The sequence below is a fragment of the Poeciliopsis prolifica genome, unplaced genomic scaffold (assembly GCF_027474105.1).
Source record: "Poeciliopsis prolifica strain line A6 unplaced genomic scaffold, Auburn_PproV2 SCAFFOLD034, whole genome shotgun sequence".
Lineage (NCBI taxonomy): Eukaryota > Metazoa > Chordata > Actinopteri > Cyprinodontiformes > Poeciliidae > Poeciliopsis > Poeciliopsis prolifica.
The window spans coordinates 3,947,776-3,973,806 of record NW_026562409.1 but is presented as its reverse complement, the minus strand read 5'-3'; the positions used below and the strand labels follow the sequence as shown (position 1 = coordinate 3,973,806).

At 37.3% G+C, this 26,031-nt stretch overlaps 1 protein-coding gene across 2 annotated transcripts; it reads left to right on the top strand.

Annotated features, from left to right (window-relative positions):
• Positions 1–29: 29 nt before the first annotated feature.
• map3k3 (mitogen-activated protein kinase kinase kinase 3) lies at positions 30–22,956 on the top strand. 2 transcript variants are annotated; one of them, XM_055052171.1, is made up of 18 exons: positions 30–1,060; positions 5,744–5,824; positions 6,976–7,097; positions 8,660–8,700; positions 9,118–9,217; positions 10,548–10,661; positions 10,774–10,894; positions 13,245–13,378; positions 14,692–14,765; positions 14,897–14,964; positions 15,088–15,183; positions 15,286–15,447; positions 16,468–16,616; positions 17,212–17,343; positions 18,021–18,150; positions 18,224–18,401; positions 18,725–18,953; positions 22,693–22,956. In XM_055052171.1, the coding sequence occupies exons 2-17, from the start codon at positions 5,821–5,823 to the stop codon at positions 18,951–18,953; spliced, it is 1,854 nt and encodes a 617-aa protein (XP_054908146.1). In that variant the 5' UTR covers positions 30–1,060; positions 5,744–5,820; the 3' UTR covers positions 22,693–22,956. The 2 variants fall into 2 exon arrangements, with proteins under 2 accessions (XP_054908146.1, XP_054908145.1); XM_055052170.1 differs by lacking the exon at positions 22,693–22,956 and having other exon boundaries at positions 18,725–22,556.
• The last annotated feature ends 3,075 nt before the right edge of the window (positions 22,957–26,031 follow it).

The following is a 26,031-nucleotide window of genomic DNA, read 5'->3' as shown; positions in this document are numbered from 1 at the left end:
CGCCAATGATATGCGCGTGCCCGCGTGAAGCTATCTACCGAGTAACAGCGCGTCCCCGCATCTTGACGGCGCTAATTTGGATAGTTTGTCACTCAGGAATTCCTCCGGGAACAACTCAGAAACATTTTTAAACGTGTGATCGACCGAGAGTCGAACCTTTTGGGTTGACAATGGACGCCAGCTCGGATGAACGGCGCCCGTGACTTGTTGGAGGAGTAGTAGCGGGTTCCGGCGGAGATGTTTTGTGCTGTCAGGAAGTTTGACGTCTTCGGTTGAGGAACGTTTCTTTGGTTTGTTTTGGTTGTGGAAAAGCTGCGGTTTAGCTAACTCTACCTCCACAAACCCCGGGAAATCCGTACTATCCCACCGCCTGATTTAACTAGGACTTGTTAGACATTCTCACTTTCAAAGTTAGTGAAGTTTTTGTTTTTGGTGATTAAAGCCACTTTGGAGTCGCTAACGCACAGCAAGGTCGCGTTACAGAGTAACGGTTGTTGTTGTTAAGTAATTCCTATAAGACGTTGCTTCATTCGTGCATTTCCTACAACAGGCCCCGAAAAGACTGCAGCCCGTTGTACATTGAACAGAAAGGGCAATCTACAGATTTAGCAGGAAAGCAGGCTATGGCTCTCAAATGGATTTAATACATGCTGAAACTGCTACACATAGTCTGCTAGTTTTTGTTATATATATTTAAAAAAAAGCCTGAAAAATTGAGGAGTTAAAGTGACTGGATCATGTTTTGGAAATTTAAGTTTTCCAAAGATCCGAGGCTGCAGCGGCCTCGGCCGCAGCACTTAGATGTTGGCTTCTCCATATAGGATCATCGCCTTTTGAGCTCAGATTTTCTTCAGAATACCTCCATAAAAAACTCTTAGTGTGTTTTTGTCGTTCATCTTCGGTGAAAGAAGGCGTGCCCCCTTTATTTAGGGGGCATCCTGCCCCTCCATGCCGCCTTCACGCTCACGCCTTCCCCCGGTCTGATGGACGTCCACGCATCCGGCCCGAGACACCGGTGACCGGATCGGTTCCGAGCGGGACGGGTTACCTGAGGCTCCAGGTGAGGCGTTCACGTGATCTAGTTGACAAAAGAAATATGTGGTGCACTTACGTTCGCACCTTTTTTGGGTAAACTAAACCACATGTTTACACAACAAATAATCAAATAATGTATTATTTATTTAGCAGTTAATTCATTTTAAATTCTAAATGGTACAATAGTCTTGGAAGTTGCACCAGCACCATGTAACTTTTCTTAAAAGATATTTATTTGTACATATATTTTAAGTCATGATATTGTGATGGCATGAATAAAGTTTTTCTGTAACAGTAAGCAGCAAGTACACAAAGTGATTGGCAGCGCTAAGGCCCTCCTCCTGGCTCTGATAGGTTGTTTTTGGTCGGCATTTCTTCAGCCTGCAATAGTAGCTCAGGAAGGAGGCAGAGGAAATGAATCTTTTCACAGATTTTCTGTCTCATAGCATATAGTCATGACTTGCAACACCTGTCCCTGAGTGCCAAGACCTCACATCTATTTGATTCATTCTTGCTCAAACGCACCTGAATTAAATCATTGTTACTGACCAGACTGTTGCAAAACGTAATGAAATGTCAGGGAGATAAATGAATCTTTTGATTCAGGTGTGTTGAGGAGGTAATCATCCAAAAGACGCAGGACAGTTCCCACTTGAGGAATGGAGATTTAGTCTTAAACATGTTTTTATTTAGTTTATTCTGCCTTCTCTTTAACTCTGACCAGTTTCTATTTAAGTTTAAATTTATCTCTATTTGACTGGACAAAAGTTATTTATTTCTGTGGTGATAATAGGTCTTAAATTCCTTTGATTGTTGATCTTAAAAGTCTTGAATTTGAGATAGTCTTATGTCTTTCTGACATAACAGTCCTTTAAATATCTCAACTTTACCCATGAAATTTCTGATATGTTCCTTGGACTTCCTTCACAGTAAGTTGCCGACTGGTGCTCTTCATAGATCAACATTGTTTTGCTTTTCAATTGGCCATTTAGCAATGGGAGTCAATGATGTTGCCAAAGCCAACACTTGATCCAGGTTGACTTGTGAATATTTAAAAATGTTTTGTCTTCTAAACCAAAGCACATGTGCACCTGAAATATGACCTGAGGAGACCAAGGGGTTTCGCTGAGAAGCCATGAGGCCAGACGCATCTCCGGTCCGAGACCGGGAGGGGAAAAACAGCCTCAGACTAAACATTTCTCAAAAGCAGACAGAGGAGAGAGGTCAGAGGAAAATCCATGTAAATCCTCCTAGTCCTGGAAATGCGATACAAGGAACAAAAAGCAGACACAGCTGACTCAAGCAGCCTTGTTCTCAATTGAATTCCCGGCATTCCACATTGGGGGGTCATTAAAATCGGTTCAAACTGGGGTGAAAAGAGGGGCAGCTCTTGACAAAGAGGCTCGGCTTTGTATAACTACAACAAAGGAGTTTTCTTTAAAGATGAAGCAGTCTCACTGATGTCTGTAGCCAAGGAAAGAGACAATGGCTCTATGTTACCTCAAGTTACACGACACGGATAAAACTGTGAGAATCTCACACTTCGTAAAGTTCATGGCCTTTCATAATGCATAAAATACCAAATTGGAAGAGTTGAAAAGATTTCGCCGCCCGCTCCTTTGGCAGATATGAGAGCAGCGGAAACTTTAAAGCAGCGCGGTCACGCTCTGCCAGCCGCTGTCGGACATACCCGGCATTCCTGTGGGTGATTATTACCCTGGAACCCGGCGACTTCACTAAGGTGCCTCAGGTGCTGGTGCCACTAACTTTGGATACAGAGCATTTGTTACTTCGTCGCTAGAGTGGCTGCAAGGTATCAATAATGAGTCAATCTGAAGTTGATTCATCCTACTGATTGATTTGGGATTAATTCATACATTTCTGAAAAACCTGAATTTTCTCTTGTATCAAAATGTCAGAGCATCTAACACGGTTTTAAAATTTTCAGTGTATGAAATAAATATATTTTTTCTCACTATTAAGCTAAAAGTGCTGAATAGTAAAATGAAGTATGAAAATAATAAAATATATAAACTACAGTAGTGCAGTGAAACTATTGAGGATAGGGGGAGTACATTTCTGTCCAAAAACTCATAAACTCATAAAAAAAAATTTAAAAAAATTGAGGAAAAAACCTCAAAATTTGAGATTAATTTAAAATTATTTTATAGAATAAAGTTGGATATTTTCTGAGCTTATAAAGTAAAAAAAATGACTTTTTGAGCCTGAAAATGTTTACTTTCACTTTCTGTGAAGAGTTTATATTTCAAAACTGTAAAGTGCATTTTACAGCTCCAGTTAAGAATGGCCAGTGTTGCCCCCTTCTGGATGGAGGCCAAACAACAGTCTTAATTTATAAAATGGAACTACTTTTAATGTAATAAACAATTAATTGATAATTAATTGTAAGCTCATTATTTGTTTGCATCCCTAGTCATCAATGTTTTAGCTGAAATACTTTTGACTTTTTTGGGGGTTTGTTTCTGCATTGTACTGAATCAGTAACTCAAGGTTATTTTCACTTGATGTACTTCAGTTTTGTGGTTTGCCTGTTTGGTCTTTTTGATGATCCGGTTTTGTCGGACAGATGTTCTCACATTTAGCTTGAGGGTACTTTGGTTTACGGAGGAGTCCGTGATGCGTTCAGTGACTGCACAGTGCCCGGCTCATGTGGCTACAAAACAAGCCCAAACAGTCGTCCTTCCATCAATGCGGTTGCCAGGTGTTTGTGATGATTTGTTATGTTTGATTTTATCCAAACATGGCCCTGTGTTGTACAGCCAAGCATCTCTACTTTTGGCTAATGTATCCAAAATGTTTTGGCTCATGTAGATGCAACTTTGCAAGCCTGAATTGTTCCCCCACATTCTTTTTAGAGAGAAGAGGCTTTCTCCTGGCAACCATTTCAAAACAAGCCATCTACTTCATTTTTCAAGCAGTGCTATCATGAACTTTGACATTTAACATGCTAACTGAGGTCTGCACTACTGAGATGGAGGTCCTGGGTTTGGGGAATTTCTCTGAGGGTTGCACAGTCCAATCTCAGGATGAATTAAATCAACACTATGTCGAGTCTATTTGGTCCTTATCAGAATTGGTGTTGATTGAACTCTTTTCACAATTATTTCAACCTTTTCAGGTGTTAAAACTACTAAGTTTCTCGTTGAAATAACTCTGAACAGAGTTAAATTAACACCAATTCTGAAAAGGACCAAATACACTCGGCATAGTTTTGATTTAACTCTGCAGAATTTACTGTGTTCCCTTCCTTGGAAGATCTCCAGATCTCCTAATTGGAAAACATGGAGCAAAGACTGAAAATATCTTTCTTTGGGACACAACCAATCGACTTACAGTTAAATGTCTTTCAGTAGTTAATTGGAGTAAGATTAGTTCCAATCGATTAACTAATAACATCCGCTTACACATTTTTTCGGTGTTGTAGTTTGGCCGCCGTCCAGCAGAGGGTGCTGTTAGTCTTCCTTATTAGCAGGGAAATTGAGGCGGAAACAAAGATGGCGGCGATATTTCTAAACGCTAAAGGAGTCCTGCTTGGGATGTGAAAGCACTTTGGGAGGTTCTGTTTCGACATGTTATCACTCGACCAGCTGTAATGTTGCTCTTTCAGCTTTTCCCATTCAAAAATGTCTGATTTGCTATGAAGGGGAGGATATAATAATGCCACAAAAACTTGAGTATAGTGTAGGAAAATTGTAACGTGATAGAAAAAGACTTGACGCCAATTAGCACGGTTGGTTTTGAGGGCTGTCTAAGTTTAAAAATATGAGAAAATCATAGTTTTGTCTTTATTTAGTCAGTATTTAACACAGGTGACAAAAATGTCAAAATATAACGTCCTCTTAAAAAAATCTATGTATTATGAATGACGTAGCCGCACATGTTATGGCAAGACAGTCAGCCATCTTGATACAAACGAAAGTTCAGGTTTATAAGAAAATGGCCACGTAATGTTGACAGATTAACAGGCAGGATGACTTTCTTCTTTTGTCATTATACAAGCACACATATATATGTTAGTTTCATAGAAATGGGTGCTTATATTCAGCAGTTTGGAATCTGTAGGCTTTTACACATCTGAGGTTAAACAAATTTAAACCCCAATATGCACCAGAAATGTCAATAAAAATTTTTTAGAGAGGGTGTGTGTTTTATTTCAGTACAGGATGCTGTTGGTGCCGTCAACAGGGCTGAATGTATTACCCTGTTAACTTCAGCAGTAGATTTATGACACGGCTTTGGGATGGTTTTGCTGCTCGTGCAACCGGAGCTGCTCAAACCTGGTTTAGATTTTTTAAAATTGCAGAAAACTGCTCATAAAGAATTCTTCTCATAGGAACAGAGCCAGAGCGATCGCTGCCAGTGCAGCTTGAATGTCAGCCGTTTCCAATTGCTGTTCTTTCTCATGGGCATATTTTAGCATGCGCTGGACACATTTTCATTCACTCTTGACTTTCATTCAGTCAAAAATGTTTTGCTTTGGTTTCTGGAGTCTTGGGTTTCATCCCTGCAAAATCCAAAGCCTTTTTGTCATCATAAAGGCCTCATTATCTCTTTGGTTGTTGTAAATAAAGCAGTGGTTTAGTAATTATTTGCACCCTTTTAACTTTTTATGCTTCTTTTTTTCATGCCGTTATGTCCTGCCTGACTCATCTTACGATATTAACCTAACTAAGCATTTCCCCCGCAGGCTGTGGGTGGTCTGGCTCATCAGAGGCATCAATCTGAACCCCGGTTTGTGGACCCCGCCTGCACAACGCTGCCGCAATGAGTGAGTCTGATGTTAAACAGGGATTTCAATGCACAGCTTTGAAACAGCACAAGATAAAAACAGTTGCAACAAAAAGCGCCAGCCCCGGTTTGAGCAATCAGCAGCTCCAGACTCTCAGGTGAAGGATTGGGTTCTGGGTCCGGTTCCCTCAGCTGCCCTGGGGCTGTATGATGTCTTTCCAAGCTACACAAGGGAATATTTTCTCTTCGTGAGCGAGCACAGCGAAGGCAGAGTTTCTTCTGAGATCAAACGTGGGAAAAAATGCATATCAGAAACAGCGCACTCTTTCCCTGTCTCTCAGAAAACCCAGTCAGAGGCAGTTTGGATGGGATGATGAGTTAAGAAAGATAACAAGTTGTTCATTTCATGCATTTCATGAGAAAATGCACATCCAACTTTACTAGTGTTTCTTGAAATCTTTGAGGGTGCTTGATTTTCAGTGAGATGTTTTAAAGTTTGGAAAATGTTTCATTTCTGTGTAAAACTGCGTATATTTTTAGTTAAGTGGAATTTAATGTTTGATTAAAAGCCTAAGTTTGGAAAACTTTTACATTTGAAACCAGATAGTTTTAAATACCCAAGAGAAATATAAAAAAAAAACTCATTGCCTGGAGTTAAATAAGACTAAACCTTTTATGTTTTAGGTCAGTTTGAATTACCAAAGTAATTCTCCAAATTCCAGAAAACTTGGGGAGTTTTCACAGATTGTTTTTAAGCATTTAATTTGAGCAGAAAGATTGTTAACCTTAACATGATGTATTTGGATTGTTTGTGTTGTGAATTTTTGATATTCCTATGTGATCTGTGTAATTAAATATTTTTTATACTAAATAATGTTACTAAAATTGGGGAATTTCTAATTAAATTAGTTTTTTGTTCATTGTCCAGTCAGGTATATTGATGGTGAGAAAATAACATTTCCAAACATAAAATGCAAATGTTTCTGCTGTAGAATGAAGGATGATGTCTTAAGACATCATTAATAACATTTATAAATTATGTATAAAAGTGAATTGAAACTGTATTTTTTTTAGTTCAGTTGTCAGTGCTGCGCTGCTTTCCCTTTAAAAGTGCTTGAATTTTAATGTGAGTAAAGTGCATGAACCCTGTGCTCTGATTTCTGTTTGTGCGTTTTGCTGGGCTGTCGTCAGATGAGAGGCAGGCTCTCCACTCTATAATGAAGGACCTGGTTGCCCTCCAGATGACGCGACGACAGCCGGTGTTTTCCTACGACAGCGGCAAACCAAAGACATCAACACAGGCCAACAGACAGGTGCGGCACCATTCAGATGATAATTAAAAGCATTCCCTACTTATGAAAAGATTAGGATTCAAAAACTTGTTCTACTCATCCTCAAAATCAAAGGCTTGAAAGTGATGTATTATGCTTCCTTGAACAGATTAGGATAGATTTATGGTCTATACAAAACATGTTTATTAAATTTTTTGCACAAAATCATCCTTCAGTCATGAGATTTTAGTCTGATCAGTTCAGTTCCTGTCACTTTGAATGCTGCTGATCCCCCACCTCCCCCAACGCAACCTTTACATTTGCTCATGGAAATGGCTGCAAACAAATGCTTAATTATACAGCCATACAGCTTTGAAAAGCAGAAGTGGAGCCTTCTTTACAGCCAACAAGAATTCAGCCAGTGGTTTCTGAACTTTCCAGCAGCCATTGTATAGCTCATGCAGCGGTAACCCCCCCCCCCACCCAATGTGTTGGGGTTGCTAAGTAACGGTGAGTGGCTTAACAATTGGCAGCTTTTTTGAAACGGCTCATTTTCCTGACGCCAAAAAGAATTAACTTATTGCCAAAAACTTCTTGTAAGTGCCTGGGTTGTTTTCTTAGAAACAATAGAGATGAAGTATAGAAATGTTCAAATGTTTTCATCATGCGTCCCTTTTAACAACAGAATGTTAGCACTTTGTGACAAAGTACTTTCTCTTTCAACCCAACAAGTTTGGATTCCTGTCAAATGTAGAAAATACAGCTTTCAAGTGATAATTTCATTTATTCTGTGACAATCTGTTCAATCCAACCCCATGTGGAAAATTGTTAAATTTAACGATGCACATTTAGTTTTGGAAAGCTGAGTTCGGTTGCTCAGTTCAGACTTGTAAACAAATCATTCAATCATTCAAATCATTCATTTCAATGATCTGTAAACAAATCATTGAAATGAGATATATATGTATAAAAAAAATGACATATAAAAACTTCTGCTTTGGGCTTCGGTGAGTTCATGGAAAGTTGATTGAGACACGTCAAAGCGGTTGGTAATTTTATTAACCATTTAAGATTGTAGATATCTCACTGAAAAAGGTGCTTTGATACATATTTACTTAGGAGTGAGTTTCTAGCTTGAAACTCTATGGGCATAGTACTTGCAGAGTGTATTTTAATGCTTTCACAAACAAAACACGATTAATAATAATTAAAAAAATGCTTATGCTAAAAACATTTAGAATTATGTGCAACTTTGCAGTTTTATGTTTGTAATGAAGGATTTTAGCTTCGTAGAGGCTGTCAGTTGTAGTTTGTTACCTTTTTATCTGTCTGCTTCCAGTGCAAGGTAACCTAAGCAAACACAGACTCCTGCTTTCTATTTAGATTTACCAATAACCTCTCCAAACTCCTGCTTCAGAAAGGCTGATTAATATATCACTGAAATGCAAACACAACATTTGTGTTGTCCACGGAAAGATAAATGTCCGTCATCCCAATAACTTTAGCAATTAGTGGAAAGAGTGGAAGTGGGTTCTTGTAAATGCTGAAGGAAAGAAAAGAACTCCTTGACCTTACTGTTCTTTTTTTCCTTCTTCTTCTTCTAGGATGATGTCAGGATAAAGTTTGAATACTCAGGAGAGAAAAGGTGAGTTTATGTTGCCTTCTATTTGTAGCTATGCATTAGCAGCTCTGCACATGTCCAGAAAGTGGAATATATTTCTATACTTTGGTGAGAGGGAGAGCGTGAACGTAAACACATTCCCGTCGGCATGCTGCTCTTGTCACGTGTTCCCGTTCATGAGACGGAGAACTCCAGCACTTTAATCTGAAAGGTATGTGAGCTGGAGAGTGGAAGGGAAAGTACTGTGGTTAGCATGTGGTTGCCAACACAAGCCACAAATATTTAAGGTGTACTTAGAAGAATTTGCACACACCGGGGAAAAAAAAAAAAAAGGTATTTTCTTTGCACATGTGCATGTAAGTCAAGCGTTGTTTTCCTACCAGCTGGCATAAATCTGTTAGAGTCTTCCTGTCTGTGTGATTTCTTGCTTTTTCTGTGCAGGATCTTGGTGTTTGGGAGGCCAGTGCAGTTTGAGGAGATTCAGGAAAAGGTGAAGAGCGTCTTTGGCCAGCAGCTGGAGCTCCATTATATGAACAATGAGGTAAGTTTAACATTTTTCACACAGCAATAACACACACATTTTGACATTTTTAAAGGTTGCACTGATAATACAACACAAAACTCAAGTGATTTAGGAACATTTAATTTAGGTTTAGTATTGTGCAAAATAGGAATATTCTATGGGATCATGTTAATTATATTAAAGTTCTATTTCTATTGCATATTCCAGTTACACATAAACATTTTTGTGTTAAAATATGATCAATATTAAGAATTACAGTTTTATTAATATTGGTGAAAAAACAATATATAAAATTTGATCAAACACAGATGAATAGTTTATTTGTTTGGGGTATTTCAGAAACAAGAAAGTTCAAAATGCTTTACATCATTGAAACATCACACAGTTATTGATTATTAAACAATCAATAAATATTACATTTTGCTAAAATGATGAAGAAAATACATCCAATATATTGATCAATACGTTAATCAATTGGCAGCTCTAACCTGGTGAGTTTTAGCCTTGATTTAAAGGAACTCAGTGTTTTAGCTGTGTTGCAGTTTTCTGGAAGTTTGCTCAAAATACTTCCGTTTTTGAAAAGACTCACAAAAGGAAGTCCTGCCTCCTTTATTAAGACAGTTTATTTAATGGTTGGGTTTAAAAAATTAAGCCTGTTTTGTTTCTGCGTGGTTTTAAACTATTTATTTATTGTACATCAAAGTAGAAGATACAAAGCTAATGAAGAAGAAAATAAGTGATGTGTATGAAGGGGTTTAGGGCCACTGGAAAATAAAATTTTTATTTTCAAAAAATTGACTTTAATCTCATAATTCTGATTTTGAATTCTAGTCAGTGAACATCAGTGGATAAAAAATGTAAATAATAATTGACTCATAATTGTGATAACAATCAAATTAATAAATTATCTGGAAGAGGCAGGTGAGTTTATAGGTACAATAGATCAATTAATAGAGGAAAAGCGTTTTTTAGATTATAGACAAAAATTACATAGAATGAGGAAAGAAGGACAAGAAGACAAAAAAAGAAAATGAATAAAATAAAGAGACAGGAGCGAAAAATAAATGGTCACAGTTCGTAGAACAATTATTTCCAGTGTAAGTTAGTATCCTATAAAATGTAAAGGTTATTTTCCAATGAAATATGTTCAGTGCTGTTTAAAATTTGAACTTTAATTTTATTTTAAGATTCCAGTGGCTTGAAATGAGCTCAGATATATTTATCTCTATCTATTTTTACGTGATTACATGCATTTTTGTTCTGTCTTAATTGGCTTACTTCACATTTGAGCATTTTAAAACCATTGCTCCTGCTGTCGCTGCTTATTTTCCTGATTGTCTCCAAACAGATGTCCATTCCTTTGCGAGGTCAGGACGACCTGGACAAGGCGATCGACCTGCTCGACAGAAGCTCCAGCATGAAAAGCATCAGGATAATGCTTCTTTCTCAAGAGCGCAGCAACGTAAGACCCAAAGCTGCCTGATTATTTTCACGCAACACCGACATGCTTTCACGCATGACCCAGTTTAAGAACATTGGTTAAAACATTTCGTCTCTCCTCCTCGTGGCTGCAGGCCTCCTCCAACTCTCATCATGTACCGTGTAAGCAGGTGAGGATCAAGGCCTCCCACTCCACCGGAGACGTCAGTACGGCGTACCAGCCCTCCGAACCCAGAGGGCGCCACCTATCAACAGGTAAACTGATCACAAATCAGCTTTTCTTTTGCATCCCAGATTGTCTGAGGACTGTATATCCCTTTCAGCGCCTCCATCTCCCTAGAACAAAACGCTGCCTCGATGACGAGCATTGGTTTTAGCTGTCATCAATTTATCGCACAAAATCTTCAATGCACACGTAATATCTAACAGAAAAACGGACGCAGTGCTTTGCTACTAATTATCAGCACTACTACGACTAGATAAAAGGTCAGGAAAAGTTTTAATTGAGAAAAAAAAATTTCGAGGTCAGTTAAGTTAGCTTGACTTTACATCCTCAACATGTAGATGTGCTGCAGAACACTGCGTGTTACGGTTCAGTTCCAAAATAAAAAACAGACGACCCACACACCAACTCTGACAGATCATCAGGAGAGAAAGTGTTTCGATTAGCTAATCTACCACCGCAGTCTTAGATTAGCCAATAGCAGCAGCAGCTAATCTACCACACAGATCAGTTATTAATAATCACAAAATAAACATCAAGCCTAAAAACATAAAACTGTAAGGGATGTTCTGTTCTGTCTGTTGGAAATGTTTCCTTGTTTTTTGGTGTTTGAACCTCATAGAAAGTGGCATGTCGCTATGGGAACTAGTCTGCGTGCAGATTAGCCGCAGAGGGAGAAGAAAGTGGGTTTGAGTTGTTCTTCAACAGTTTTTCTGTGTTCTGTGGTGTTTTGCACTAAAATAATACCAACATCTGCAGGTTTTATTTAGTAAACATCAGCAGAGGAGGTGATTATTTTACATGCACAGTGAAAGAATCGTCTGTTTGCCCTCCAGTGCTGTGCAAAATTTCCAGATGTAAACATTAATGCGCACTGGGCCTATATTTGCAAACAGGTAGTGGGTGCTTTCGTTTCTTCTGAACCGACTTCTTTTTTTTTTTTTTTTTTTTTTTCTTCTTCCCTTCCTTGCATTGCATCCTCTTCCTTTTCCTTTTCACCATCACTTGCCTGCTGGATTGCAGCCAATAAGACGGGAGAGTGCTATTACTTCGTTGGCATGCGGTCTGGTTTGGCGGTTTCTTTTTATCCCGAGGAGCAAAAGGGCATTACAGCTTGACTTTATAGCAGCAGCAGCAGCTATGAAAGCTTAATGTGTTGTGTATGGAGTCTAATCTGCTGCATGTTTGCTTTGGGCTTTGAACTTCAGAGGAGAAAACTTAATTTGTAGCGTTTTAAAAGAACCGCCTGTTTACATGGATTAAACTACCTCTGTTTATAGTTGTTGTTCTGAGAAATCAGACCTTCTTCTAATCTTTTGAACTGGCCTTCATTAGCAGTTCTCCAGGTTTTTTAAAAGTTCTTTAGCTGTTTTTTTTTTTTTTTTTTTTTTTTTTTGATAATTTTTACAAATTTTCATGTAACTGTTTTATATTGTAAGATAAAGAAGTGTTATGTCCGATTAACACTATGCTGCAAAGGAACAGTGTCCAAAAGAAGGACAATTTTGACAATTGTATAAAAATTGGCACTTTCTACCGATTTGTTTTTCAACCACTTAAAACTTTTTAATAAAATATTTTAAATATATTAAAAAATGCAAATTAACTGAAATGCTATAACAACATTCTTTGTGAATTTGAACTGAGTGAAGGTTAAATGCCACTTGAGGAGTTTTGGATAATTAAAGACAAAGATGTTTTTGTCTGAAATGCATATTTACATTTGACTAGATTTGGCTTAAAAACTGCTCTAAATATGAAGGTTTTTCAGCAAATGACCTATTTTGAGTCTTTATTTTCCAGTTAAGAATTAATCAATTGCTAAAATAGTTGACGATTACTCATGATTAATCATTTCAGCCCTATCTAAAAGTTAGCATTTTAAGACTTAAAAAATTAAAAGCAATCCAGATGTGCAAAGTGTATGCATCTTTTAAGATGCTTTAAGGCCTTTTTTCAGTTTCTATTCTCCATTTAACAATTAATCAATTACTGAATTAGTTGACGATTAATCTGATAAATCATTTCAGATCCATCTGAAAGGTATCATTTTAGGATTTGTTATGCATCTGCATGCATTTTGAAAGATTTGCTCCATTTTTTATGTTAATCAATTTTTTGTCTGAGATCTCGTTGGAGTAACTTACGTTGCTCAGGTATGAATTTTGCCTTAATGATTGCTGGAAAATGGTCACATACTTATCAGAAAAATTTGCAAATAAATGAAATAAGTTGGGGAATAACGGATGAGGTCACACCGTTTTTATATTAATACTCCTTACTGGTAAACAATGACTTTCTGTAGCCCTGGGCTAAAAATACAAAGTGAAACAGAGATGACAATCCAGTTTGTGTTGCTTTTTTTTGTGTGTGTAATTAAAGGTTCTCAGAACACGGGTCGAAGTTCGCCGCCTCCTGGATATGTTCCTGAGCGCCAGCAGAGGATCGCCCGCCAGGGTTCCTACACCAGCATCAACAGCGAAGGGGAGTTCATCCCAGAAACCAGCGACCAATGCGTGAGTCATCTCCTCCATGTTTAAGAAAGAAACGCACGCAGAGACGGGACCCACATGCTCTGCTCCACTCTGCTAACATAAACAGCCTTAAGTGTGTTTTCTCATTAGAGCAGGACTTGGTAATGTGAGGAAAATAACTTTTTGTTTCTAAATTGCATTACTTCACAAGAATAAACTTGCCTAAGAGGAAACAGGAGGGACATTTTGCCTTTCTGTTGCACCAGCAGTGTGCAATTCATAGCCTGTCCCTGCAGAAAATAGTAATGATTGTACTTATTTCAACTTTCCAGAGCTGAAACAGTGAATTTATTAATTGTTAACTGGACTATGCACTAAAAAGCTGTTTGCTGCAAAACTAACATATTTAGAACAGTAATCAATAACAAATTCTCAATGTCAAATTTATTTATATAGCACTTTAAAAACAAGTTTAAAACTGTAGAGCATCAGAGTGCTCTACAAAAACGATATTAAAATAAGTTGATGAAAAGAAAAATATTACAAGAAAAGTATAAAGAATCCACATATATTATTAAAATAGTAAGAGTAATTCTGCTGGATGATAAATTGTTCCAGAAGTTATTGTGATAAACAATAATTTGTTGTTTGAGACCATTTTAAGTGAAATAATGCATAGTAATAATTCAAGAACAGGTTCTAAAATATTAATAAACTTAATATTCTAATGAACATTTAACACTGGAACGGAAAGACACTTTAAATATCCAAAATAAATAATAAAACGAAAAATATAACAGGAATGACTCAATGAATTATAAAGTCTCTGTAAACAAAATTATTCTTCAAAAACAAATTTAGACCAAAACACCAAACTAAAAACATTTACGATCCAATTTTTTGGTAGAAAGAGAAAAAGAAAAAAAACAATAAATTGTGCAAATAAAAATGATTGAGCTTGTTTTAATTTGTCTTGAGAATTATTGATTATTGCAACTGACCTTAGTAATCAAACCAAAACTGAACAGCAGATATATACATATTTCATTAAAGATAAAAACTCCTGAAGTTGTACTGACTTGGCTTCAATTTGACTAAAGAAATGCTCAATAAAATGTTTAGTTTCTTGTTTAAATATGAATTTATTTGCATCATTTTTTAATATTGTACAAAAATAACTTAAGTAGTTAGATGAATAATCTATACGGAGTGCCAATTTTTTGTGATTCATTGATTAATCCTCAGCTCTAAAACATTCATAGTAAAGTTACAAAGTGAGACAGCACTAGATATATTTTGTAAAACTGCAAAAACTCTCAGTGTGTCCATATGGGTTTTCGTTTTGGTCTGAACAGGTGCTGGATCCTTGGAGCAGCGCAGAAAATTCAGTTTCTGGCAGCTGTCAGTCCCTGGACAGCAACTCAGAAAGGTAAGAAGCAAAATGCCTATTAAATCAAAATATAATCTCAACCATGCTCCATCTAATTTTACTCCTTTTTCTAGCACATTTCTGCAATTATCAACTGATTTTTATTTGCAAAACCTTTCATTCTTCTGCAGCTCTTCGCTGAGGAAGTCTCGCATGCACAGAGCCAAGAGTTACCCAGACAACCGGCAGGAAGTCTCAGGTGAGAGACGACGCTCGAGTAAGAGTAGCACCACTTCAACATATTTTTATAGCAAGGGTGCTAGAAAATGGATGGATTCTTGAAAGTGGTTTGATGATCTGTGAATCTTTTGTTTGTATTCAGACCGGGAGAATCACGTGTATGAAAGGGTAGCAGGGAAGGGAGGCACCTATCCTCGTCGGTATCACGTCTCCCTGCACTGCAAAGACCACAGTGAAGGTGTGACAAATACCGCCAGCCACATTTATCAGCGACTGGATACGATGGTTTTCTTTATTTCAACGTCATCAATCATTTTCTGTTTTCTGCCGCTTCCTCCAGGTCGTCGAACGTTTCCACGAATTCGTCGCCCCCAGGGAAACCTGTTCACTTTGGTTCCCTCCAGGCGATCGCTGAACGGCAGCGAGGAGAGTCTGGGCAGCTGGCAGCAGATCGACACGCAAGGCCGGCTGCGTCCACACGATCGCTCTGTCGCCCACAAGTGTGAGTGCTGATGAAATATCCTCTGGTTTGGATTTTAATCTTAATCTACCAGCAGAATGATAACGATCTACTTAACTTGTTAAACACATTTGTTTTCTCTTATTATCTAGAGATTATTTGAAGTATTAGTTTAGAGCTCAGTTATTCTGATGATTAATCGATTAATCAGATAAAAAAAATTGGCACATTTTACAGAATTTTTATTTAACTGTTTAAGCTTTTTTAGTACAATATAAAAAAATCCACCAAAAGATGAAAAGAATAACATTTTAAACTTTAAATAGAAAATAAACCGACTATAATATGGCTTTTGTTTTGTACATTTGGTTACAACATATTGACAAAAGTCTTTTTATGTTAAATGTATTATATGCATATATGTTTATAATCATTTAGTTTTTTCTTAGTTGCTGCTCTGAATAAGTTGTTTTCTCAGCAAATGCCCTTTTTTGAGTTCATTTAGTCCAGTTATTGATTAAACCTTTTCTAGATTATTTGGTGAATATTTGAATAATCAATTAATCACCATTAATCTGATTAATCGTTTAAGCAATAATGTATTGTGAACCAAATCTCATTCTGAAAGGAAGTCAAAATGGGCGGAGCTGACCCGACTAAAATCTCATGATCTCGAATCAATTTTGAGAAAAAATTCTAATGAACATGTTTTGATTATTCCAGGAGTGTCCAAACCTCATGTCATGAGGATCGAAATCATGGAGTCAAAAGTATTTGCAGGCCAAGAAAATGAAAACACTTTATCATACTTAACATTTTCCATTGTAAAAATAAAGTTTTCCGAACCAACTGTGGTGAATGGGCTAAGTTTATATCATCTTTAACTGCTCTTTTGGGCCGCAAAAACTCTGTCCAAGTGCCACAAATGGCCCCTGCGCCACACTTTGAACACCCCTTAAGGAGACCTATCCAAAGCTCAATAGATCACCCTGAAAGGGGACAAATGTGTCCTAATTGAAGCATCTGTGTAAATGTCGAATGGATGTTTGTGTTTCCTCTCAGCGCCCAGCGCCCCGGTGACGTGGCGCCGCGGGAAGCTTTTAGGCCAGGGTGCGTTTGGTCAGGTCTACCTCTGCTACGATGTGGACACTGGGAGAGAACTGGCCGCCAAGCAAGTCCAGTTTGATCCTGAAAGTCCTGAAACCAGCAAGGTGAGATAACCGCTAAAGTAAGGCGACTGAAAATGTAATTTAAGCTAAAGGCTGTGACTTTATTTTATCTCCTAATTAAGAATAGCGCAGCAGAAACTGAATGAGCGGAATCCATGGTGGAGATTATCTCCCCCCTCTTCCTTATTTTAATGTCTTTTCCTGTTTGCCGAAGAGAAAACATGCATTGTCACTTCCTGTATCCTCGAGGTGCTGAGTATTGTAACAGCGAAGGGTGAGGACTGCCTTGACCTCCAGTGACCCTTTTACACCCCCACCCCCTCCGCCCGGCTCTCTGCAGATCCGAATCAGTCGTTACTCCAAACTGGGCTGTGTGTTGGGAGTTTGGGATTACTTTGTGTGTCTCCGACTTCCCTTTCTGTCCTCTGTCTCTGCTGTGGCCTCATTCTCAGAGGTAAACACAGGAAGACTCTGCTGTCGGCTCTCTGTCCAAGCGTTTGGTTGGGATTGAAAATATTTTAGCTTCCCTCTTCCATTCCAGGTCGCTGGGTCTGTCCAATAAACTTTTATTCTCAAATTGAAAGTGTCTTTGTGATTGGTAATGTGGGATTTTTGTTTATTTTTGCGTTTCCTGCAGGAAGTTAGTGCATTGGAGTGTGAAATCCAGCTTCTAAAAAATCTGCATCACGAGCGCATCGTGCAGTACTACGGCTGTCTGAGGGACCACAACGAGAAAACTCTCACCATCTTCATGGAGTACATGCCCGGGGTGAGTCCTGGGGCAAATAAATCAGAGTTTACATTGGGGTCAGAAGCAACCATTCATTTTGCAGCTTAAAATTAAGCTTTAATGTCAGCGTTAAGTCACATTGTAATAAAAATTTGTAAGCAGCGACAGAATTCACAACGTATAATTTGAATTAAAGCAATGTTAGGTTTGCAATTTAACATCAATGTCTGCTACCTATTTATGTGTTTAGAGGTTTAGCATTAGCTTCTGCTAAATCTTTTATGCCTTAGTGGTTTAATGTTCGCTTTTATATTTTATTAACATCTGTATCAGCTTTGTGTTAGCTGTTGCTCATTTTTTCATGTCTTTATAAATGTAACATGAGCTTGTGCTAATTTCTTTGTGTTTAGCGGTTTAGCCCTAGCAAAGCTAAGATTCTTGTTTAGTGGATTAGTGTTTAGTCAACATATCTTTCTGGTTAATAACTGCTGATTATTAATATTAAAGAGGAAACCGGTTTTCAAAACTTTGTAATAATCCCAGCAAAGTGTCAAAAATGTGGTTGAAATGCAACAAAATGCCAAGTGGTAAAGATGTGCCGACATTTCTGCTGCACTGCTGCTAACAATTATTTTAACTGGTCAGTGATTTTTCCGTCCATGTTCAGTGAATTAATAGACAATGTCGTCTTTAAACAATGTTTTCTTCTCCTTTAGGGTTCAGTCAAAGATCAGCTGAAGGCTTATGGGGCCCTGACAGAAAACGTCACCCGCAAATATACTAGACAGATTCTGGAGGGCATGTCCTACCTGCATAGTAACATGATCGTGCACAGAGACATCAAAGGTAGTTTGCAAACACAGATTTCGGTTTTACATCAGTCAGAAATGGGGCTGATTTGATAAACTGTTGCTGCCAGGAGCCAACATCCTGCGGGATTCAGCGGGAAACGTGAAGCTGGGAGACTTTGGAGCCAGCAAGAGGCTGCAGACGATCTGCATGTCTGGAACCGGCATCCGCTCTGTGACCGGCACCCCCTACTGGATGAGTCCCGAGGTGATCAGCGGCGAGGGATACGGCAGGAAAGCTGACGTCTGGTAAGATGTTCAGTTTGGTTTCTCTCCAAAGCAGAGTGACATCGTCACACTAAAAATGCACCAGTTTCTGAAATGGTGGAATGAACACAGTTATGCAGCTGTTAAATATCCCTTATGCTGGGATATATTAATTTGGTATGAATAGTTTGCCGTTCTGCAATTTGATCCACTTATTGCCAGTCAAACAGGTCATTACAGATCCGGTATTCTCCCCAGAGGCCCATCAGCATTCCTTCATAACATTGTTATGGTTTTGTGGTATTTCAATGAAACATGCGATCCTTGTTGCAGCTTGTTAGGCCGTAAAAATGTTTTTCCTGCAGGAGCCTCGGCTGCACTGTGGTTGAGATGCTCACAGAAAAGCCGCCGTGGGCCGAGTTTGAAGCCATGGCGGCGATATTTAAGATCGCCACGCAGCCGACCAACCCGCTGCTCCCGCCGCGCGCCTCGGACCAGGCCCGGGACTTCATCCGCTGCATCTTCGTGGAGGCCAAACTCCGGCCGAGCGCCGAGGAGCTGCTGAGGCATCCGTTCTCCCAGATCCAGTGCTGAGTAAGACTGACTGCGCCTCACTGAGCGTCACACCATTATTACACACCATCATATGCTTCCAAAGGAGACCCAGGCTTCACACGGAGGAACTCCTAAACATAAAAGTCTGTTCTCAGTTCCAGCGCTGCTGTTCCAGGAGTTTCCACAAGGGGGCACCAAATATTTACCCACCAGGCTGCTTAACCCAACACAAAACTCACTTCAGAGGAAGCATTATCAAGTCACGGTTCATGTTTACATTCATTTCTTCTGCAGTTATAAGTTAAAAAATGCATGAACTGTAACTGTGCCAAAGAGCTTTTCTACAAAAACAGAAACATTCAGACGATTCTTTAAGCTTCTTTCCTGTTTTCAGCCTCTTCAGATCAAAACACACTGAGGTATTAAATCCAATAAGCTCTTTTTGTTAATGTCCTGAATAAGGTGTCATGTGCCAAAGCTAGTGGGACCATTTATTAATTCTATGAATTAATATTATTATTATTACATTTCTGTAGACCTAAACCCTTTTATAAGCCCTCAAATTGTTGCGTCACTTATAGCTGTATTTTTTTAAAAGTTGCAAGATCAACATCAATTTCAATCAAATATTTATTTTTAAAAGTATTCTTTATTTTTTGACCTAATAAGAGTAATTTCAGAAAATGATGCCTTAAAGTTAAGTTAAAAATAATTTTTAAAAAGTATTTTTATTTTAGAAAAGCTCTTAATTTGAAATGTAGCGAATACACAGCGGCGCTCACTACATCTGTTTAATGCTGTGGTTTTTATTAAATAAATGTTTCAACTTTTAATGTGAAGCATCTCCTGGATAATTCAACTAAAAAACAAATATTGACACAAATTTGTTAAAACATTTAATAAAAAAACAAGTTTGCACACTTCTAAAAATGTATAAGCTCTTCCTGAGTTAGTTTTATTATTCAGAAAAAAACATAAGTAGTGAATAAAACTTGGAAATTTGCTAGAAAAAAATCTTAAATTTGATTTTGAAAAGTCAAAAATTTGCTAGAAATTTCAGAAATTTTCTAGAAAATCTAGACTTCAGCAAATTTTTGAGTTTTTAATCTCAGAAAATTTCTGAAATTCTTTGCTGTGAATTATTTTACAGTTTTTATTTACAGTGGTGTTCTCAGTTCACACTGACCACCAGTTTTATTAAATCTAATTGACTCCAAATTATTTTTTTCTACTTTCACCATATTTGTGTTTTTTAGTTTGATATTTTGCATTGTATCCATTTTTTTGTTAACATGGAATTTTTTTCTACCAACCAATTTGCTCCTTTGGTTCCTATAGTTACGGGTGATGTCATCCCGCCGCCATCTTGCTTGACAAGCTTGTTTTATTCATTATAAATAAGATCCTGTTTTTAAAAAAAATTTCAACACTTTTACGAATTTTTTTATCCTACTGAAACAGACTTTTAATATTTTATAGATTAAATATGTTCAGTTTTTCAGCAGTTACAGTTTGTAGATTGAAATTACAACAAATTTCACAAAAAGCCATTTTTATTTATGATCTCTCTGACCAAGTGCCAAAATAAAGAACAAAAATATACTTCTAGATTTTTAGAAACTAAAAAGCCTTAAATAATTGTTTTTATTTTTGTCTAAATTGCGTGTCTGGTCTAGACGTCGTTGACCGATAATCCTCAATTTAGGATCATTTTCAATCAGATGCACTTTTATTTTTTTGATAACTAGATTTTGTGGGGCTGATTTCAATATTTTCTTTTTGTTAATGTTTTTCATTTCAAATGTGAATTTTTCTTTATTTATAGCCCCATGACATCTAAGTATGATTATTGTAAGGAAATACACATATCTATAAATATCTATTTTTATATTTCGACTGTATCAAATCTGTTGATACTTTTAGTTTTGCTGAACTGAAGTCGTAGAAAGCAGCTGGTTTTGCAGACATTTCAGAAACGCATGTTGTAGTTTAGAGACGGGGGAGAACGAAGTCTGGCTGCCTGGCTCAAACTCCACTTCAACAAATTAAACCACAAACTCAGATTTTCTTGATTTTAGCCAAACGGATCAAGTTTTATCTGCCTGTTTGTGGGTTTTTCTGTGGAATGTTGCCCTTATTTATTAGTGGAAAATCCACCTACTCAGAATTTGTAGAAGAAAACTGAAACACCTTGGTGCGATGCTACTTGACTTGCTATTTGTTAGCGCTTTTAAAGCAGCCAATCCAGGAGCAGCTTTTGTTGTCCTTGTTGCTGATTGGTCGTACTTGAAGACTGTAGACGCTAACTCCTGTTGGTCCTAAAACATTTTCCACTGTGTGTATTAACACACGTTTGGTGTTTGCAGTATTGAAATTTGACTCAAGTATTTGCTGATTTTAGCTATTTGCTGCTGTCTCGAATACCAGGACTCCTTCATATTTTTGTTAGAACTTTTGTCATACTTTGTGGTTAAGAGCAATTATTTCTTTTAAAACAAAGACACTACCATTACGATTTAAAATACATTTTAAATCGCATTTTCCATCTTATGTTTAAAAGAGTTAGCAAAGCTAACTCTTTTTGCGTTTTCTTGTATATTCACCAGAGAATGTTTTATTGCCTTATCTTAACTCCTGAGAGATAAAAAGGAAAGTATGAAACACAAACTTGGCTAAATTACATTATGGCTTCCTGAACGTGATTTAACCAGACTTGGCAAAAGTTAGCAAGATGTAATTCATCTAAACTTAGCATAGCAATTTAGCTAAGCGGATCTCAGCCAAACTTAACGTAATTTAGCCAGATTTAGCTTAATAAGCTAAGTTATGCTAAGTCTTTTAGCCAAACAGTGTAATTCATTCAAAAATTGGTTTAATCTAGTTAAACGTAATCTAGCCAAACTTGGCTGAATCACATTCAGGGTTCCTTTGTCTTGCTCTCTCTCACCGTCTTACAGCCTGAATGAACTGCAGACGTTTCTCAACATGTTGTCTGTTACTAATCAGTTTTATGCGTCTCTCTACATCCTCTGGTTCCTGCAAATAGCTAAGATTGATTTGCACATAGAAAAGTGTTAGCTTGTCTCGGACCAGTCAGTCACCACATAATCTATAAATCAGTCGTGGAAACATTCCTAAGTTTGTCTCTGCTCCTGCTTTGTCACATGCAATGAAAACTCATCTGGTCTCATTTAAGATGTGAGTTAATGCAATGTGTTAGCGAGCCGAAGACGACCTGGTGCAGAGCCGTCGCTGGACGCCAGATTTCGCTCTCCATCCCCCATGACGACTTTGTTTTCCCCAGGGTTCAGATGACATGTCCAGCTTTCAGTTATGGACTAATAACAGCAAACATATAGGTATAAATGGGGCTGCTACACATTAAAGGCAGCTAAATAATGTTTAATGTTTAAAATGAGTGTTTTATTTAAGGAGGAACCCTGGGACAGGCAAAGGAAAACAAGCTAGTTGTTAGAAATGTTTCTACATATCCAAATGTTAAATATGTAATGTTTTATGACAAGACTTGCAGTGCAAAGTCGAACGTATCAAACCTATTTTACTGCTAAAACGTTTTGTTTTTTGAATGTATATGTAGATGTCATGACTTCGCTCCAAAACAAATACATTTAAAAAAAAGAATTTGTTGCTTTTGTTTTTATTTTTTTAATGAATCTCAACATTCAGACTGAAAAGTAAACAGGATACAAAGGGACTGAGTTCTGCTTGATGGATGCACCGTTTCTTTTCTTCCTCTCTCTCTTCACCCGTGAAACAGGAAGAAGAAATTTGTATGGCCGTGTCTGGCTGTGTGTGGAGAAAACAAAGAGACGCTTCATCTCAACCGTAATTCAATCTGTCAGAGTTCATTTTTAAACAACTATAGAGATTAACAGATTATACCAGTTTATTAATAGCCAGAAGAAATTAAAAAAAAGGAACAAGAGCTCAGTGAAAATGATGTGAAGTTTATAGCTTCTACTGTTTCCTGCATTGCATTTAATGATATAAATTTCAGTTCCAGTTCAAATTTATGGTGCTTTGGAACAAAATGGCTGCTGAATAGAAAATATATAAATGTCCATATATTCCTGTGTGAAATGGTTTGAGGTGGAACTGGTCAAAAATTTAAATAATTACTAAAACAAAGATGTAATTATTTTTGTTTTACTGTCTGTGAAAAAATGAGACTATAGATGAAAAATTAATCAATTTCAGCAACACATTGATCACTTATAGCAATCACAACACAGCATTTAAGATTAGAATGTTAAATCACACCAACATTTCAAAATGTGACTTCGTGAAACATTTGTGTTTGTTAAAGGCTTTTATTTTTATTTTGAAAAATACTGTTTAATCTGGCAAATGAGCCTCATCAGAACCTGTTCATATTTATTGATTATGATTGTTTACTTCTCAGTAAAAATCAAATTAATGCATCAGAAACTTTCCATCCAAACCCACAGAGCCGCGTCGTAATCCCTGCAGGGTTGTTCAGTTCCCCTTTCCTCCGGAGTTAAAACATTAGTATTATTTCTAAATTAATATGAACCTGTTTCGTTATTTTTGTGTTTTTTATTTTGACCAAATAAATACTGAATCTTTCCTTGTAATTTCAGAGGCGTGTTGTCAGTAGTTCTTCAAAGAACAATGTTCATTTTACTCAAACATAAACCTGTAAAGAGTAAAACCAGAGAAACTGATCATCTTAAATGATCTCTTCATTTTCTCCATATCTGTATTCGATCCGCCAGCAGCCATTTTGTTCATGAATCTTTCTCTTGGTTAAAGAGAGTTCACATATTTCCTTTTCGTTGGTTCTCTGCATCGTGCTTAAGGTGCTTGCAGACTCGTGGGAACTTTGCATATAAATGATAAAATAACTTTTATCTTTTAACCATATTGTGTTGAATTTGTTTTTATGCAGTTTTCCAGCTGTAGTTTGAGTTCTGTTGGTAGCGTGATGCTGGGGTCCGGTATGCCGGTCTGTCTGAGCGGCACATTCCTGCTGACAGGCAGACTTTGGGCCGAACCGGGCTCCCTGCAGCCTCTTTGTGGCTGCGCCCCGTTTGGACCTGCTGGTGCTGAGTCATGCAGCTGGCCCGTCCGATCCAGTTAAACCCGCTTGCTTTTCATATCAGGCCTTCGATGTCACGCCGTAGTTTTCTGTTTCTGTTTTTCTGCACTGATTTACCACATTGTAAAAAGTCTGTACATATAATGTACAGGCTATCAAAATGTAAAAGTTAAAATATTAAAAGTAAAATGTATTAAATGTACATTTTACTTTTTTTTTTAAATATATTAAATGTCAAATGTAATATTTTGAATATTATAAATTAAACCCACAATTCAAAACAACCGTTTGAACGTTACGAAAAAACAAATAAATAAGAATAAAATTACCACGCAAACAATTTCAGTAATATTGAAACTAAATTATGAATAAAAACAATAAGAGACTTCAATTATAAATGCATCGATTCCATCAGTTCAGCATTAATTCATTCTCCATTATATGGGACAATAAATGCTATTTCTATATTATTGTCCAACTAAAGAGATGATTTCCTCCTAAAACGAAAACATCAGTCAGCTGTTTGTCCCTCTTTGCGACTCCATCTTCCAGGAATCAGAGGAAGCTCCAGACTGTTTGGATGCTTAATTATCAGGAGAAATTACCTCAGTGACCAAATCTAAGGCAACAGCCGCGATTGTCTGAAAAATCCACTGAGCCGAAACAATTAGTGTCGGCGAGATGATGCAACCGCGCCGTTAATCCTTGGAGATGGAGCCTTTTAAGTCAACAAATCTCTGCCAGACTTACTGTGCCATCTTGTTTAACCTCTGTTAACAGAAACCAATTGGGATTCAAGACACTGTGCTGTTTTTCTTCTTCTACAGGATCAACGCTGCAGGCCAGATAGTAAAATGAAAGGAGGCTTTATTCACTGGCTCCCAGAAACAATGGCAGGGACTTTATGACCCAAACAAATCCTTTTTGTTGCTCTACTGCTTGCAGCAAAACAGCAGTTTCTGCAAATATAACCATGCAGGATTAATTGTTTGTTATTATTATTGTGCAGGAAGTTCCTCAGAAGCATCAAGAGCTACCACTTTAATTTATGTGAAATCTGCAAACTTCCTTTATTTAGTCGAAATGCAAAAAGAATTTAGCCACTTTTCCTAAAGGCATTTATTGAAATAGAGTGAAAAAATTACCATTTAAATTTAATTTAGATGATTAGAAAGTTATTTAATTTTAACTTCACTGATCTTTGGAAACTTATTTTGCATATTTAAACAAAAGGTCACAAGCAACTTTTCCTAATGACATTTATTTAAAGAGACATAATTTACCAATAATTAATTTTAACTTGGATGAACTTTGGAAACTTATTTTGTGTATTTAGACCCAAAACAATAAAAACTTTTCTGCTTTTCCTAATAGCATTTATTGAAAGAGAACTAAATTATCCACAGTTACCATTTAATTTTAACTTAAATAATCTTTGGAATCTTTTGCATATTTGGACCCAATGTAAATAAAATGTTTAATCATTTATTGAAAGAGGAAAAAAATTATCATGTAATTTTAACTGGGATGAATTTTGTGAACAAACAAGAATTGAAGGCATTTATTAAAAGAGAAAGAAAAGACGTCTGATAAACACTCTCTGTTTTCACCAACATTTCTTGTGTTTAATTTTCTGGTTTTGTGTTGAGGGACGTTAGCGATTTAATCTCATCTTAAATTTTCCTGTGGAAGAAAAAGGCGAAAGGAGAAGATTTGCAGAAGATTTGCAGAAGCTGAGCCCTCTGGTCGCCCAGGCAGCGGGAGAGCGGCGGATCGTAACGCAGCCTCAGTTCGTCAATCTGAAGCTCAGATTGGGTTTGCACTCCGCGAACCTTTCCTCCTTACGCGTCGCCATCCATCAGGACGTCTAATAACTTCACACACAAAGACCAGACACCTAAAAACCTGCTGCTTTCTTTCTCTCTCTGCCTGAATATAAAAAATGTTCCACCAACATGGTTGGTTAGTTTGGAAACCCCAGTAAAAACCTGAGTCTGTTTTTAGAATCTGAACAGCGATTTCGAAGGTTTGCAGCAG

Excerpts from the sequence above, each read along its gene's own strand:
- map3k3 (XM_055052171.1), top strand. Across the intron at positions 7,098-8,659 it reads CAACACAGGCCAACAGACAG|GATGATGTCAGGATAAAGTT; the intron begins GTGCGGCACCAT and ends TTCTTCTTCTAG. Across the intron at positions 10,662-10,773 it reads TTTCTCAAGAGCGCAGCAAC|GCCTCCTCCAACTCTCATCA; the intron begins GTAAGACCCAAA and ends TCGTGGCTGCAG.